The sequence below is a fragment of the Hippoglossus hippoglossus genome, chromosome 1 (genome assembly GCF_009819705.1).
Source record: "Hippoglossus hippoglossus isolate fHipHip1 chromosome 1, fHipHip1.pri, whole genome shotgun sequence".
NCBI classification, from domain to species: domain Eukaryota; kingdom Metazoa; phylum Chordata; class Actinopteri; order Pleuronectiformes; family Pleuronectidae; genus Hippoglossus; species Hippoglossus hippoglossus.
Window position 1 is genome coordinate 23,794,477 of NC_047151.1, and position 12,495 is coordinate 23,806,971.

Genomic DNA, 12,495 nt, shown 5'->3' on the forward strand with positions numbered 1-12,495 from the left:
ACTCAAGAGTGTAAATTACAGGAATAACTAAAAAGATCCATCAATCATTTTACGCATATTACACATTTACGATTAAATTAATTTAAAGAAAATCTACTTTACCACAATATGTATCAATTCTGTAATAACAAATTACAAACGAAGAGATGGACGACTTCATCCATATTCATCACTCTTTTGTTCACGCTCGGTCTTTCTTTAACTTTGTGTGCCTTGTCCCACATTATCGGTGACAGCAGCCGTAGCTCACACGTAGGTGCTGCGGAACATCGCAGGTTATTGCACTAATTACAGAGCAACTGGTGCTGGTTGATTGCAACGTCATTGATCTGCGAGGCGTCTTCCATTAGGAACGGCTGACCCGAGCCACTCTGAGCTACTGGCAGCGTCTCCGTAACAGACAAAGAGGCTCATGCTTTACTCGTTAACCACTGTCAAGTATGAAAACAACAATATCCAGGGAAGATAACTGTGGATGGTTCATTCTTAAATTGAGGCAGCCCCCGTAGACGGCCGAGAGGGAGCTTTTGGTCCAACTCGGGGGTCCCTTTGTTCCAGCTGCCACAGCAGATTTAGGCGTCTGTACGGAGGCCTGTCAGAAACAGGCTTATCTCTTGGGGGCCTCCCAGCACAAAGACCCATTTAGATGTTCACAGGGAGTGAAATCTTCATTATATACCTCTTGAAAGAGAAACAGACCTCTGCTCTTTCAGGATATTAATTGGGGGAAAGTAGTTTGTTTGGCGACAGGGAAAGTTGCGAAACAAAGGATTAAGAATGATATTGTACAGTGAACCCTTTATTTCTCCATAGAGTGAATAAGGTATCGTCATTTCATATTGTTCATTTTAACTATTGATTTATGCTTAAAACCTTATTTCTCAGCGGTTAAGGGCATAAGAAGTATAAAATAATTTCCATTGCTCTTTTATTTATCTTTTCTATCTTAAAGTGGTTAAGTTACAGGAAAGAAACGTTCGGAAATTAAGGAGCCAAAGTACCGATATCAATGTTGTTTTTATCTATTCATGCAATTATCCCTCCGTCTATCTCTCTATCGTGCGTCCATCTCTCCACCTGTCCATCCATCTGCTGGCCTTTCCCAGTCATGCCTCTAGTAAGAGTGTCAGTATATCTGCCATGGCGTCCTGCTGATGTGTATTGTGATGGGGCTGAATACTCCAGCTACCAATATGGCCTGCACCAATACTGGATTAGCCACAGTGGATTAGCTGCCTGCCCTCCTGCTGCTTATTCAAATATTGTTTCACGTATTGTCATCATCGGGGCAGAGCTGTGGCCCAGTAGCCTGCGAGCTACAGAATATTCTCAAAGAAAACCCGCAAAAAAAAAAAAAACACAAAAGCATTTGATTTCATTTTTCAGCGAATGTGGGATTTGGACCGCTGAGGGTTGAGGGGGGGAAAGCGGCGATGGTTTTTTTTTCGGGAGAGCGTCCGCAGCCGTAGAACATCGAAGAAAAAGGGAGGATGGAAAGATGATGGAGAGCAAAACCAAACCAAGGCCAAAATCAGGCATGAAAGCGTGCCTTGATCTTTGATACACGGTGTTTCTTCTTTTTTCTCCTCTCTCCCTTTCTCTCTTTCACCCTCACACATACACTTGGGAGTCAGGGCAATTGATGTGCTGCCTTTGATGGCAAAGAGAGGCCTATATTAACAGCCAAAAAGACCATGATGAAAGGGCTGAGAAAAAAAAAAGAAGAAAGAAAATGGCTTCGAAAATGTGTTATTGGAAAGGACGGCAACTCACGATAAACACTTGGAATGGCGTGATGCTAACCAGACATCGGGGCGTTGAGGGCTTGATGGTTTAACAGCAAGCGGAGGAGAGGCTAAGGTAGACGGAGAGCTTACCGTGCTAGCCCGGCGGTGGTAGAGGTTGGCTTGGTGGTTCCAGTGTGTCATGGTGGCGGTCATCCTGTTAGAAGAAGGGACGTGAATACACTTGCCGCACGGCCCGGCTTCCTCCTGGTCGACGCAGAGGTCCAGACGCCAGTGGACGTCCCATGGCATAAGCAGTCGCCATCTTTGTCCCGTTGTTGTCTTGGATATCCTCTCCTGCGTCTTCATCCCTCCCTCTCTGCTTTGATCGTGCCTCCCCTCCTTTGCTCTGTGCCGTATGACATCATCACGCAGCGGTATCGACAAGCATCAAAGAACCTCTGGGCAGGGCCGTGGATCTGGCGGTCTGTGCGTTTGAAAAGGGTGTAAATATGGAGCATAGAGAGTGCTGTAACCCCCCCCCCCCACCCCCCTGCTCCCTGCATCCACTGTTCTCCTCTTCCCGCAGATGGATGGTTTATCAGACCAATACAAAACTATACACACACACATGCACACACCCACACCACCCATCTCTAAGACGGGTGTATCCCGAGGCCCCCTGCTGTGTCTGCAGCGTTTGATGATGTGTTTAACGGCTTCATTCATCCCCGAGCTCGCTTTCTTTCCTCCCTATTTGTTCCGTCCTCCTTGTCCGTGTGTCCGACCTCTCGCGGCGAAAACAAACATGTTCTCTGTCAACTTTTTTTTTCGGGGGGCAAAATGACAAGTAGTTCCATCTCAAACTAATCTATAAACGCTCCTCCTCGAGCGGCCGCCCCCTCCTTCCTCCCACTTTGACTCTCATCCCCGGCTCTTTCTCCCCGTACCTCTTACAGCTGGTCGTCACCATTTCCAATCCTGTTAAGGTTGTATGTCCTCTTTAAGGAGCCCCTCTGTCTGTCTGTCATCTGCCTGAAAATCACAGACACACGTTTCACTGTTACACTCTCGGTCCTCGGCGGCAGCTGTTGTCCAATCCAATGGGATCTCTGCCCCTGGAAAACACACAGAATTAACAACAACGGATTGAGAAGCGTTTGGTCCAACATTGATGAGGCAGGAAACAGAATAAAACACAACTTGTCACGACTCTGGATCATCATCAGCTCGTCTTTGATATATATTTCATTTAATAAAAAGTAAACGAACAGTGAGGTATCTGACCTACTGAGGCACAACTGAGAAAAGGGGCTTTAAGTTTTCAGACTGGCTGACAGCAGAAAGGCTGCGATACCTTCATTTTCTACTTTTCTTGAAGCTTTCCTTGATTTCACCATACGTTTCCTGAATACTGTTAAAAGTTACCGAGGCAGTTAATTAAATTTGGTCTATTAGTTTAGAGTATAGTGGCATTCTGGGATAGCTCTTTTATTTCACTTCATAACTAGATTAGCAACATCTACTTATATGAAATAAAGTAGGACTGGCCAATGAAAAATATCAATAACTATTGCAATATAATTTTTATCAACAGCAATATAACAAAGGTCCATTTTATATCAATGTTTTGCTTAGAAATTGTGTAAACACAGTGAGGAGATATAATTAATCTACCACAGATTAGTAAAATGTTTTGCTGCTTATCAATTTTCATTTTCTGCTCATAAAGAAGAGTTTAAAAAGCACAACCTTCTCTACAATAACTTAATAACATTTATTTTAATTACGATAACAAAATATAACTAATTAATTGTTTAATAAACGCATTCAACCATATGTCGTACATCTACCATTTTATAAGCACTTCTAATTGCAGAATACATAACTAATGCTATTTGTGAAAGTTCTGAAATCCAGTTGTATCAATATCATCATCTCTTATAGAACAAAAGATAATTATAATTGAATTAAAACATTTTTTATTCTGTGTAATTAAGATCAAACATTGTCTTCACTTGCTTCAGTGGTTTAGCAAACATGACTAAAGATTTACCAGCAAAGTGTTGAGCTGTAGATGATAATGTTTCCTGTAGAAATTAGATTTCTTTCTATCCAGTTACATCACATGTAGAAAGCCGTGCTGCCATTCAGTTAAATGCTGAGCTCTGTTTGTTTGTCTGTATAAGATCAGGACTTGTTGGGGACACACGGCCTTTATCCACTGATTATTCCACAGAGAAAAGAAAGAGAAGTACTCAAATCTTTGTGGAGTCACTCGGCTGATGTCCCACTTCAACCTCCTGCATTCAGCCTCCCGTTCTTCCATTTTTCCCAGGTTCCCATTCACATCTTTGCTCCGCACTCTGCCCTCCTGCCTCTCTGGCCCCGAGTCCCCCCCCACCCCCCCCACCCCTGCTGTCTAACTAATTGTCAAGGTTCTTGTTAGCATTATGCTAAACTGCGTCTCTCTCTGCAGCAGGAGCCATCCAGTGATATGGAAAGTACCCACAGCGAGGTCTGCACCACTGATAAGAATGAGTGAATGAAAACAGAAACTGCTCCTAAATGTGTTGTTTACTTGCGCTTGCTCTTTTTTTTTTTTTTGCCACCTCCACAACTGGTTCTTGGCCGTCCTAAAAAATCGAGCGGCCCTTTCTCTCCACCACCTCTTCCTCTTATAAACATGTCATTTAAATTCAAACAGCAACTTCATCCCAGGTATTAGGAAAAACTCATTTCACCGCATTAATGGGTCCCTTAAAAAATGCCCACTTACTTGCTCCATGAATTACTCCCCGTAATCCTAATCAACTAAACCCCTGCGCTGATTGTTCCTTTTCTTCGTGGACAAATACCAAAATGTTTGGAATCAATTCGGCCGCTCTCGGCCCTACCTGTCGGAGTGTTGGGGTAACAGCTAATGGCAGCGAGCTGACAGGCTGTAGAGGGTTGATAAGCATTTTCTCATTATCGAACCCCATTCACACAGCTGGCCGCCACTCACACACTCACACACACACACACACACACACACACACACACACACACACACACACACACACACACACACACACTCAATCCCCCCAAAGAAATAGATGTTCCCCAGTGCACATTGCCCTCGCTGATGACAATAGATGTAAATAAATAAATATAACATTGGCGTGCATCTGTTGACTGTGCATGCGTTTGACAAAAGGGGGGGTGGGGGGGAGGGTAGCATCTGCTGAGCGACAAACTGATTCATACCTAGAGAGAATAGACAAAACAACAGAAAAGCTGTAAACCGCACAATAGCTCTGCAGTGAAAATACAGTTTGGCAAAGCTCATATGATAATTTTTTTCGTGGAGCAGACGTGTGGACTCATCTCAGTGGTCGTAATTGAGTTGTCACAAGGAAATGCAACTGTCCTAGGTTTGTTGTCGGGATTTATGAGACTGAATCCTTCGTATTTCATAAAAGATTACATAACTTTTGGTATTAAAAGGTCTGGATATAGTGTTGGTGGATTATTTGGACTATAGGGAAGCAGGTATAATCATATTTTTGACGTCTAAATCACCGCCCACATGTCTGAGCTGTTCGATGATTCATATGAAATGTTCAGTGGCTTCAGAAAGTATGCAGAGCCCTTCTTTTTTTGTTTGTTTTCTGTTTAGTTTAGAATTTTAGAAATAAAATAGCAGTTTTTTCATCAAGGTCATCAAAATGTTCTAATTTCTTAAAACCCTTACACGAAAAATTCACATTTAAAAAAGTATTCAGACTCTTTTCTGTGGCACTCGAAGTAGAACTCTTGACCTATTCAAGTGTTTTTAAATCCCCTCAGGAAAACAGGGGCCCCAATAATTGTGAAGTTTGGTATTCAGTGAAACTACGAGTCTTGATAAGTCTTGTGCAGAGACAGAAGAAGAACCTGCCAGAAGGTCGACCAGCTCAGCAGCACAAATCAGGAGATTATGATAGAGGAGGATGTCAGTGACTTTAAGTAAAGGGGACGTGGTAATTTGATTAGACTTTCACAAACAACATTTAAAAGAACGTGAGCCTGAGGACAAAGAGAAGAACATGAAGCACTCCTCATCACTCGGCTAATAAATGAAGCACGGCGGAGGCAGCGTCAAACTCTAGTGGTGCTTCACAGCAGCAGACACTACTCAGAATCGAGGGCTGGATACAGAGAGGTCCTCAAAGAGTGCACAAGACCAGGGACTGACGTACGGAGCACCAGCGGAGTCCCTGAGTGATCCAGCCAAAGCCCAGACTTAATACTCGTAGACCATCTGCTGAGAGACCTGAAGATGTCAGTTCACAGACTCTTGTGATCCAGTCAGAGAGGATCTGCCAGGAAGAATTAAACTGCTCACATCCACGGTGGCTTTTACCAAACACCACATTAAAGGTCTGAACGATTTTCTAAATAAGACATTTCAGTTTTTGACGAACAATAAATGTGCAAAACGAAGGCTACAACACAATAACATGTGCAGAAGGTAAAGTGGTCTGAATCGATTTTTGAAACCACTGCACATTTAAACTTGTATAACGAGAAACAAAATGACAATACAATCTGGTGGAGGTTTCCCGCTACAGACATTATGACTTGTTGAGGTGAGGCAAGCACATGGTTGACTGTAAAGCTAACAATGACTCAGTTCCATTAAAGGGTTCCAGTACAGGGAGCCAGAACAATGAGTGAGTCAGCACAAAACCAACCAAGACCCTGAAACACTGGGCTGCATGAGTTCAGCCATTTTCCATTTCATTCTATGAGGTTATGTTGTCTGTCGGATATTTAAGCAGGATCGCGCAAAAAAACTGCTCGAAGGATTACCACGAAACTGTGTTGGGAAAGTACCCGTTAAGTTTTGGTGCGGATCTGGATCAAGTAATATTTTTAACGTTGCAATATTGTGCGTTTTTCACCAATTTCTCAGAGAACAATTCATGGATCTTGACACATTTAGGGGACTGATATTTATGAGTGCACTGAATTTGGTGGCGATCCAAACTAAAATCTGGATCTAGTGAATTTAAATGTGGTTTCATAAGGGGGCTGTTGTTATATATTATTTTGTAATATATATTCATATTATATATATATTAGTGTGGATGTGATTGGGACCTGATGCTAAAAAGAAGGCAAGTCCACATCCAAATTTACCCACAGAGAGATTAAGTTATAAGATTATTTGATTGGCATTCACAATAAAATTTAAAAAGACATAATTAAAAAAGAAATAACTAAAGAAAGAAGATAGGGAAATGTTAAAAACAACAAAATGTGTAGTTGCTCCAGCTCGATGTTTTCCAGTCTGCACTGACAGAGTGCAGGCTACAGTAGTGAGGGGGTGGAGGCCATTGTTGGGGTAACGTGAGACAAATGAGACCCTGGAGAGCACTACTTAGCCACTCATAAAGGTCAGATATGGAGCCACACCAGTGGACGTTAATCCCGACCCTGGGGACAGAGTGCACATGTGCCCGTGGATGCAATTGTTTCACAGGCCCGGTGACATTTAAACCTGAGTGAGCGTACAGCCCCTGGACGGCAGAACAGAGCGGACGTGCTCCTGCGCCTCTTTGGCTGAGAAGCAGTGGGCTTTGGAGCCCATGGAGGTTTAATTAGACGTGGCCTTCAGGACAATTAAGACATCAGAGGCTCTTTCCCTCGTGTAGACAGCACCAAGTGGTTGGCACTGTAAATATTCTCTTGATTCTGTTCCTGGGTAAACATTTCAAACTCTCAGCTTCCCCCAAATGCTGTTTTTTAATGAACAGAATGTGCTAAAAAACCAAATTATATTTTTATTACTTCTGCTGAAAAATTCCACCTGACAGCAGGGATATCATTAGCCGCCGCTGTGATATCATTATGAGGCAACAATGTACATTATTATGTAGACACACAAGTCTAATTGGTGTTGTAGTAATAACCCGCTGGCAGGCTGGAGACGTGTCATCCTTTCCCCCTCGTGTTGGCGCTATGCGGTTGTCAGCAGGTCACATTGATTGGGGCACCTGAGAGTTCCGGTTGAATGCGGTGGAGATAATGAGTGGAGGGTCACAGCAACAGTTCAGCCCAAGTGTAATGAGCAGAAAAAGAAACGCCGATTCAGTTAATGCAGGAGAGTGTTGTGTGTACGTGACCGAGGTAGAGATAGAGAGAGGTGTACACTGCGCTTCCCTTCGATGAATAATGCCATCGCTGTGTCCGAGATGTGGCTCGTGTTGTTACATTTTGATTTAGAAAAAGAATCCGACAATCGATTTCTCTTAATTTCAGAGAGTGAGATTTAAAGTCTCTACTCAGAGATGTTTAAACAAAGTCAAGCTCCCCTGGTGATGTCCTCAAAAAGACAAAGTAGAAAACGCTTGATGACCTTTGCAGACAGGCAGCAGAGGAGAGACCCGAGGTAATTCTACAAAAACACAAGCTGTTCTGACTCAAACCTGAAAAACTAAAAGATTAAAAACCTATTCCTGTTCAGCTAATTGATTTACCAGTTTAATCCAGACTTAAATACTTTCAGTTTTAGGATGGACTGTCAATAAACGTCATACCGGACTTTTTGTCCTCATAGAATAAATCCTTGACTCAGGTGATATGATTTTTTCCTCTGGAGCCGCGATAAGGTGACATTTATGGATTTTATGTAAAATGTTTCAACAACTGTTGGACAGATTGTCATGAAATTAGCTGCAAACACTCACAATGGTTCCTAATACTTTTGAATATTCTCAACTTTAATCCACCACCAGGTCCATTACACATATTTATGCAGAATTGAGGACATTCCCAGTAGCCTCAGCTGTGTTTGAATGGCAATAAATTTAATGTTAGCTTATTAACAGGTTGAACTAAGTACCTGTCACCATCACCACATGTGCAGTGAGTGTGTTAGCACGCAGTTACCGTCAGGTCAAAATCCTGCTGCACAGAACAGCCTCACAGAGACGATCATGTTGAGACTTCACTGTTCCGGCCATTTATAATTAACACAAAAACCTGATTTAACAATAGAAAATTCTACATATTTTATTCATGAATATAACCACGCAAAAATGTACCATCTCACCCAGGGCCAGGCATCACAGCTCACGTAGTTACTGATGCAGTTAGATCACTTTTCTGCCTTCAAATACATGAAGATTTACCACATTCGTAATGAGACATTTTATATTTGTCTGATAAACAATCTATGAAAGTAGATATTTATCAGACAATAAAATAACTCTATGTTCTTCACAATTAAAGATATCTAGAAAATGGTTCGTCTGATAGGAGGCACAGATTAGAAAAAATAGTAAATCTTTCCTGTCTTCTGTGGTAAATTACTGATCAATAAGAAATAATCATACGAAACCTGTCACACAGAAAATGCCTGTTCACAATGAGGCATTAACTCCACCTTGTGGTGAAGAGAAAATCTGCAACCTCAAGATGAAGGTTGCTACAACACAATGACACACATGGGACATTTTACTCCACGATGTGAAATATTAAAGCTTCTTGATTCCACAGGTGCAAAGCAACTTTAAATCCTACACTTTCCATCGGAGTCAAACTGTGTCATTAAAAAGAGAGAAAGATATTTAAAAACACAAGCAGCTTTAATTCAGGAACAGCTTTAGGAAATAGCATTTCTTACAAAAAACACTCAATTACTACATGGATCACACACACACTGACCTGAACCAAACAGTTAGTCTTTAATTTAAAATGTCAAAATAAGTGACATACAAAAATCTGTTTGTCAGAGTTAAGCTGCAGAAAAACCTTTACTTGTAATTCCAGATCAATTACGATGACCAGCTCAATGAAGTTGGTACCAATGAGATTTTTTATGAATACCACAAAAATACCGTATTTTTTGCCAACCTCATTTTAAGTATTGTCATTTAAAAAACGAATTTTAACTGAAAACAAAAGTTTGACAACATAACACAACTAGAAAACTTTAAGTCTAACTCAACAACTGACAATCTGATTGTTTGAATGAAAACCTTTACTCGTCTTCGGGGTTCTTCTTCACCTCCTCGTTCTTCTTCACTTCCTCGTTCTTCTTCACCTCCTCGTTCTTCTTCACCTCCTCGTTCTTCTTCACTTCCTCGTTCTTCTTCACCTCCTCGCTCTTCTTCACCTCCTCGCTCTTCTTCACCTCCTCGTTTTCCTGCGACACATTTTTGCCATTTTCCTCTTCACCTTTGTTTTCCTCCTGGTTCGTCTGTTTCTCCTCTTTCTGCTCCGGTTGGTCTGTAGCCGTTTTCTCTGCGGCCGCGTCGGGCTTCGGCGCTTCCTCTTTCATCACCTCCTGAACGTTGTACTTTCTGTACAGTGCATAGTCTTTGACCACGCTGATGCAGCACACAGTCTTGATGACCTCCACAATGATTGTCAGTTCTGGGTTGGTCAAATCCACTTTGTTTTTAGGGTTCAGCATCCCCACGAGACCTGGAATGGATTTAAAAATAACAAAAGGTCAGTTCATCATTAAACTTTAATCATCAAAAAGGTGAAATCCACTATTTTCATTTGACAAATCTGTCAAAGCACAACCTGCGATGGATTTGATGATTTCGTCTCTCTTGTTGTGGCTGCTGTTCCGGGCCTTGAAGGCGATCTGATACGTAGCACAATTTGGGGTTTTGAACCACGACTCCAGGTAAGTGGTCAGATACTTCACCATGTCATCCTGAAAGGCCTTGCACGTCCCAGTCACCTGGAGAAGATCAACACAATGATCACACACTATCAACCAGGTAAACTTAGATTATTTCTTATATGGATTTATAGTGGATTGAGTTTTATGAAAGGCTGCATCTCAATTAAATGAACAAGAGGTGTACAAATTATGAGGCTCCAATATTATAACATCTTTTTTATACTGTGTGTTTAATGTAAACTATGATTTTATCTTCTCACTGGTAGCATCCTTAGAATCACTCTGGACTTCTTCTTCTTGGTGGTGTGGAGATCCGACAGGATGTGATGAACCAACTTGTCAGATTCTAGGACAGAGCAAAATAAATATAAAAAACATTATAGTCACATTAGCTTTTATACTTAAAGCACTGACTGTTGTTTCACTGTTGTTAAGCGTTTACCCAGATTCTGAGTTCTGATGAAGATGACGTTGTTCGCTCCGCTCTCCATAGCCTGGAAGCGCCTCTGTTGTTTGGTTCCAGATGCTTTCAGCTGTGCCACTTCCTTCTTCAGTGCAACGTCCACGTCTTCTTCCTCAGCCTCTTCGTCACTGCTGCTCCCAGTATTGTCTTGCAGCTGGAACCAAAACAGAGGCACTATTCAAACACCAGAATAGGAATATAATAAACTAAGGCTGGGCAATGAAACAATATCAGTAATTATCACAATACAATTTTCATCGATAGCAGTAAAACAAAAATCCAATATATATCAATATCATGCATTATGCAAGAATGGTGAGGAGGTACAACACATAACTGATCAATCTCAGATTTCTAATGTTTTCTGCCCATAAAGACGAGTTCGAAACCACAACCTCACTATTTAAACTTAAAAAAAGCGAAATTTATCATTGGCTGATATGAAAAAATGTATCTTGATATAATTATTGCCCTCATTATCATTCAATTTCATTTTTTTCAAGTTTCTCAAATTTGCTTTATAAACTTAATTGTTGTATCTATGAAGTATAAAGAAAAACACAAACAGATAAAGTTAGGCAAGACATAACAATTCTGATAAAATAAGCAAATCCTCACATAAAACACTGAAACCAGCATAAATATTGAATTTTTTCCTTAAAAAAAGTATTTAAATTGTCATTGATGAGTTGTTTCAGGGGTTCATCACATCTGTTTTGTCACATTTAAGTGTATTAGTGACTTCTGGGACAAAAGTGAGAGTTATCAGGACAATTCAAAAAGTTTAGTTAGTCCTTCCCAGCAGAACATCCCTGTGCAGAACATCCCTTTCCCCCTGCACATCCACCTTCATCACACCCCCTCCAGTCCCACGGTGCAGATCAGAGAACCAACATCAGATCCACGTCCCCCCCCCCCCGACCACCTCCGTGTTTCTCCCCCTCACCTTCTCGGGTCCGAACAGCTCCTCCGCGTACTCGCTGAGCAGGTTGAAGGCCTCCGCGGTGCACTTCCTCTCGTTCATGTTGCACGTGATGAGGATGCCCTCCATGCCCACCTCCAGCTCCCGGGAGCCCTTCCACCGCTTGCCGTGGTGGCCGTACCGCTTCCTGCTCCGTTTCACCGCGGCGGACATGTCTGGACTGCGGGCTTCTTTCTCCCAGCGGCGGCTCCACCTCCCTCTTGTTTTGGTTCGCCTCCGTTAGCCGTTAGCCGCTAGCTAAACAGCTGAAGCTAACACGCGCGTTTTGGAGGGGTTTTCTTTCACTTTACGCCACAACGTACAAAGTCATGAGAGGTTACTGGTTTAGACTGGACACACGTTAATGTTTAAACTGGGGCGGCTTCAGGTTTTAAGTCATACTGGTTTGATGCCGTCACAACATTCATTGATAACACGTTTTTCTGTCGCGATGTACGGCGAGCGAGGAGGGACCAGACACTTCCGACATTGCCGCGAAGCACAGTTTACAGTTACCTCTTAGTTCGTCTTCTTCTCTCGGGTTTTATAAGGCGGTTGGCGAACCAGCTTAGAGGCGCATTACCGCCACCAACTGGACTGGAGGGAATGACAAACAAGATAAACAACATTTTACAAATCGCTTGCTATTGATACAAAATTATATTGTGATAATTATTGT

The 12,495-nt window shown here is 42.1% G+C and overlaps 1 protein-coding gene across 4 annotated transcripts; it reads right to left on the minus strand.

The window, feature by feature from the left end:
- Nucleotides 1-9,317: 9,317 nt before the first annotated feature.
- thumpd1 (THUMP domain containing 1) lies at nt 9,318-12,324 on the minus strand. Of its 4 annotated transcripts, none has more exons than XM_034599966.1 (6): nt 11,802-12,324; nt 10,835-11,009; nt 10,653-10,738; nt 10,287-10,449; nt 9,889-10,181; nt 9,318-9,798 (listed from the first exon to the last, which is right to left on the minus strand). In XM_034599966.1, exons 1-6 carry the CDS (start codon nt 11,988-11,990, stop codon nt 9,736-9,738), a joined length of 969 nt encoding a protein of 322 aa, XP_034455857.1. In that variant the 5' UTR covers nt 11,991-12,324; the 3' UTR covers nt 9,318-9,735. The 4 variants fall into 4 exon arrangements, with proteins under 4 accessions (XP_034455857.1, XP_034455839.1, XP_034455865.1 ...); XM_034599948.1 differs by having other exon boundaries at nt 9,318-9,816; XM_034599974.1 differs by having other exon boundaries at nt 9,318-9,762; nt 9,871-10,181; nt 11,802-12,323.
- Between the last annotated feature and the right edge of the window lie 171 nt (nt 12,325-12,495).

Bases quoted from the DNA above. Each gene is read 5' to 3' on its own strand.
- thumpd1 (XM_034599948.1), bottom strand. From the start codon at position 11,990: ATGTCCGCCGCGGTGAAACGGAGCAGGAAGCGGTACGGCCACCACGGC. The intron at 11,010-11,801 runs GTGAGGGGGAGA...TTTTGGTTCCAG, and splicing joins AGCTGTTCGGACCCGAGAAG to CTGCAAGACAATACTGGGAG. The intron at 10,739-10,834 runs GTAAACGCTTAA...GCTCTGTCCTAG, and splicing joins CATCAGAACTCAGAATCTGG to AATCTGACAAGTTGGTTCAT.